General features: G+C 37.7%; 1 protein-coding gene across 5 annotated transcripts in view; it reads right to left on the bottom strand.

The window, feature by feature from the left end:
- Positions 1-5,180, bottom strand: part of cep192 (centrosomal protein 192) — an 86,469-nt gene that overhangs the window by 28,336 nt on the left and 52,953 nt on the right. For all 5 annotated transcript variants that reach the window (XR_004656952.1, XM_034873840.1, XM_034873841.1 and 2 more), the window contains 2 exons: positions 2,572-2,664; positions 2,205-2,317 (listed from right to left, as the gene is read on the bottom strand). Coding sequence is in view for 4 of the 5 variants with exons in the window: in XM_034873840.1 (XP_034729731.1) it covers positions 2,205-2,317; positions 2,572-2,664 (206 nt within the window). In the remaining variant the exon portion in view is untranslated. The remainder of the gene's footprint in view (positions 1-2,204; positions 2,318-2,571; positions 2,665-5,180) is intronic.

Genomic DNA, 5,180 nt, shown 5'->3' with positions numbered 1-5,180 from the left:
TTTTGGAAAAAGGCTGCAATGAAACAAAGAGTGAAAAATTTAAAGGGGTCTGAATACTTTCCGTACCCACTGTATGCCTGTTGTCGTATTGGTCTATAGTTCTTGCAATTTGTTTTTTTTTAAAGTTAGCTTGTTTGTGTTCTTTACCTGTTAGCTAAGTTACACCTGGCTGTTGATTCGATATAATGGCGATTGCCTTGCTTATTAAGATAATGTATTTAATAGTGGGTTTATTGTTATTATTTACTAGCATATATGCTTCCTATGCATTGTGTATGGCAGCCTTTATAATGTCATTTATTTATCTCCTCTTTACCACACAAACAGCCATAGCAGAGCTACCCACGCCCATGTTTATACTGAGGCTTGATTGTAATAAAGCATCAACAGAGAGAAGTTGTCTCAGTCTATGTTTTAACAGACACACCTGGGCCGAAGTCTGAAACCCGAATCAGCTTTAAATCCAGTCCTAATATAGTCCTCACTAAGTTTAAAATGATTTGACTGGAGTTAGTAATTAATTTTACGTCATCAATTCCAAATTGAATCTACTGGGATGGTAATATACAGACTTCTCACAAAAATCACACTTGAATTCAAATCTTGTTACTCGGTCAGAATCTTATTAAACCTGGATTCCCAGTCTCTGTCACAATAAATAAGATTTATTTTTTAGGCCTATTGGCAAACAGCCATTTAAAATGTAGCCAATGGCATTTAAAGAATAAAGAGCCTTTTTTCCATTTCCACTGTATTTTCTCAGCGTGCTCTCTAGTAATGTGTGTCTGTCCCGGTACAGGTCATTTGCAAGGCTACTTTTACACTTTAAGTAAATTCCCAAGCCTGTACTTTTTTCTTTTACTTAAAAGAAATTAAATCAGTACTTAAACTTTTACGAGTTTTTTTTTTTTTTTTTTTTTCCACAAAAATTTTCTGTACTTCTATTTGAGTATGGGAAGTGAGTACTTTTGCCATCTCTGTCTAGAGCATAAAATCCAATTGTATTTGTTTGGTTAAATTCGTTATGGAAAAAACAGCATTGGAAATTACTTAAAAGGAACATTCCGACTTATTGGGACTAGCTATTCATCGTATCCCCCAGAGTTAGATAAGTCCATACATACCCTTCTCATCTCTATGCGTGTCGTAACTCTGACGCACCCACCGCAAGCCTAGGTCAGCACAGCACAGACACAGACCGTATACATACTGGGAACTATTCTCAGAAGACAAAGCACTGCTACTTCAGCTAGTAGCAGGGCGGAGTAATTTGCTGGCAGCACCTGAGAAGCCCCTTGGTGAGGAGTAGAAAGTTTGCCTTGAGAGCTCAGAGTTGGAGTAATAATCACTCCGCCCAAGTAGCAGTGCTTTGCTTTGTGAGAATAGTTTTCAGTACGGTTGGAAGATGCCGGTGTCTCACGTGATCTTATTTGTACATGCTGTGACTATACAAATCACAACATGTAAATAGGAAAATGTTGGCGTTATTTTTTCACTTATTGGGAGCAGTAGGCTACATGGAGCCGGTTACCCCCGAGATCTGCGCTGAGCTAGGCTAGTACAGAGATGAGAATGGTATGTATGGATTTATCTAACTCTGGGGGATAAGGTTTATTAAGCTAAAGTTCCAAGAAGTTGGCATGTTCCTTTAATGCCAAAACAATAAGTACATTTACATACATACATATATACAAAAAAAAAGAGGAAATAATTTGGGTTAGAAACAGAAATAATAGTACAGGTTTGAATGCACTGCAGCAACCAGGTTAATGTATTCTCACACCGGGACTAGCTTATTTGTGCTAGTGGTGTGAGATGGTGCTCTTTTTGATCGATTTTGCACTGATGTGGTTGACAGCCTAAGTTGTGATAGAGCACTCAAAGTAGTTTTTCCATAAATACATAAAATATACAAATGTAATTTACACCTCAATTATACACAAATATTGTTCAACTAATTAACCAAGTAAATGAACAGGTTTTTATTTTGGTGTCACTTTCAGTTTAATTTTGTCTATGGGTAAAAGGATGCAAAATCATGAGGGATTATGTTTTCTTTCATCCCTCTGCCCTGCTGTCACTACAATACTTTCCTGTCTCACGGCTTTGTCATACACATGCACTCTAATAAAAACAGCGCTCTTAACTTGTGTTTCTTTCTTATGTACTTTTGGTTACTGCAAAAGCATTACATTATTGTATACCTCTCTTGAAATGTTTTGCTGCCCTGTGCTTTGAAGGAGACCACAATGTCTTGCTCCTCTCCCGTTCTCAAGGACAGTTCATCAGGTGTCACAGAGAAATTGTCCTCACTGCTCTATAAACAGGAATTAGAGAGAGAGTGAATGTGAGTAGAAGAGGGCAAACAAATTGGATGAAACAGCAAAGGAACAGAGGTTTGAATGATCGGAGAAAGAAATAGACGGTGAAACAGACACAACCAAGAAAAAAAATAAAACAGGAGCAAAATATCAATAAATCCCCACTGTATGTACCACACCCTGAGCCTTAAATGCCACAGAAGCTTACCCAAACCCCAGATCTAATAAGAAAAGTAAAGGTCAGAATTACCTTGAGTTTCAGCTGCACGTCAAGGTTTCCTGCATTCTTTAATGGCAGTGTCTGCTGACTAGATTTACCCGGTGTAGCAGATAGGCTTACAGTCTAGACAAAAGTAGCACAAACAGCATTGGACTGCCAACTCTTCAGAAGGCAAGAAAAGCCAAACATGATGGTAAAAAAGGTTGTTTTATGTTAAACATCATGTCAAAAACAGTGGAATGTTTTCATGAATAATCTAGCAATTTCATTTCTCAAAGTCTTCTGACATTATATGAAACACAATTTAATTTTAATAAGCAGATAGACTGTACATACATTTTAAATGCAGATTGGAACATCCAACAGTATAGTGCAGCATGAATGGGGAGTTCTAAATCCCTTCAGGATTACAAGATGGGCTTTTCTTTTTTTTTTTTTTCCTCTAGAGGCCTGGGGAACTTCCGTTGTGTAATCTGGATGCAGCGTTTTTTTGTTTGCATCTGCTTTTTTCGGGATTTATGTGCTTTTCTTTTTGCGTTGTTTCTATATCTGCAGCTCGTTTATGTATTTGGTTGTGTGTTTTTGTAGCACGTTCGCTGACTGCTGCGCATGTGTTATCAAATTATTTAAATTCTTTTTCTATGGCCAAAACGGTCTCATCTTCAAGTTAACCAACTAAAATTAAAATTGTTAGAGGCCCACTGCTCGTAGTACAGAAATATTAAGTGTCTGATTAGTTTAGTCAACCACGTTGGCCACTGATAATCATAATAGTAGCTATGTGTGCTATTCCTAGACAGATTGTTTTTTGTTTTATCTACTTTCTTTTTACATTATCTTTAAATATACCTTGTGCTTGTACAATGTTACTTGCGAAAATTGTGCAGACTGGATTCACTGTAGTGATACCATTTCTCTCACTTGCCTTGCTAGTGGCAGCTTGCTCTACCTGGACAAGTAACGTACATAGACTATGTAACGTATCAGCAAGTGGTAAGGTCATGCTCGGCACCATGGCTTGGAAACAGTGTTCTTGAGCAAGAGAGAAAAGTTGTTAACGTGGAACGCTAGCAAAGTTTCCTTTCTCCCCTCATTGGACTAAGTTTGTGGAAACTACAGTGTGTGCATCAACAAGCAAGTCTGGTGTCCTGTGGGTGTGCTGTGCTTTATGTGTGCGCTAATATTGTCCATCTGTTCATGTGCGCTGCAAGAGTTATGTTTCTGTTTATACAACAGAAGTTCTCCAGGCCTCAAGGGGGGAGCAATAAGTGGAACAGCTTGATTTTTCGATCCCACTGGAGGAGAGAGCTTTGCCTTTTTGTTAGAGTTGGGTATGGCTGCAGCCTGGAGACCTCACGTCTCATACATCCCGTCAATAGACTGTATATTAAATTCTTATTATACAGTCTATGCCCCCGTCTCATGCCCTCCCGGCTGGTGCCGTCCGTGAGCTTCTACTTTTCAAAATAAAGCTTGCGTCTGGTCCGCTATGTCTTTGTACTTTGGTGTTTTGGATGTTTTAAACTAAACAGTAAGGCAAACAGGCTAATGAATTTAGCACAGGTGTCTTACTTACAACATGATTGAGTTCCCAGTTTTGTGTTTACATGTGTAGGTGGGGATTAATTTAGTTTGATAAATCCCACGATTTCTACAAAGCTATAGCTCATATTTTTTATTTTTTTTATTTATTTATTTCAAGAGCAAATTGCTCCACAATAAGAAAAGGGATTGATTATTACTCATTTGGTAACCTTTGTTGTATAATCACAATATTACACTTGAGGAGGCCTACACTTCAGTGATGCGACTTTCGGAAATTAAATCCTCTCATGTAATATGGCTTAACTCTTGAAAATCACTTGAAAATATATGATTTTCTCGCCTAAATTTTTACCCTTAAAAAAGTGCTGCAGTTTCCACATGCTTTGGCCCTCTGGGATGATCCTGAGTTCATTGGGAAGTTAACACTCTCAACTTGTTGTTTCTAGTGGAAGTGTGACACTAGGCCTTACTGACACAAAGCTACAAAGGTTAGAACACAGAATTTCTATTTCCGTCCAAGTAAATCATCTGAAAAATTAATAAAAAGCACTACTGTAAGCATATTACATGGGCTACATACTAAAATAGTACTCTAGCCACATGTCTCAACTTAAAACAGAAAAAATCCAGAAAAAAATGACTTATAAAATGGATTTTATATGAATGTATTTCTACAGATGTCTCTGTGCGTTTGTCTTATTTCTTATTTCTAAAAAAGCCAAAAAAGTGCTAAATACAAAACTTCTGAAATACAAAAACACATCCACATCACTCACAGATATGTCTAAAAGAAGTACATACATAGATTTATAGAAATAAGTAATCATAATTTTATGAAATGGTGAAATGCCATCAGACGTCCATATTTCTGCCTTCAGACTGCTGTAAGAGACCAAAGGAATAGTTTTTGTTGGCCATGTTTGATATCAATCAACTCGTCTTCTTATTGGCTACACAGGGATGCCAGTTTATGACCTTATCCTCTAATTCGTGGGCTCCACTATCAATCTTTCCCGCGTGGGCCCAATGGAGACTGTGCGATATCATTGGCTTAGCTTGAGGGTATCTCTTGATAGGCTGATGCTATTGGCTGG

The sequence above is a fragment of the Etheostoma cragini genome, chromosome 6 (genome assembly GCF_013103735.1).
Source record: "Etheostoma cragini isolate CJK2018 chromosome 6, CSU_Ecrag_1.0, whole genome shotgun sequence".
In the NCBI taxonomy this organism is placed as follows: Eukaryota; Metazoa; Chordata; class Actinopteri; order Perciformes; family Percidae; genus Etheostoma; species Etheostoma cragini.
This window is presented reverse-complemented; position numbering and strand designations above follow the sequence as displayed.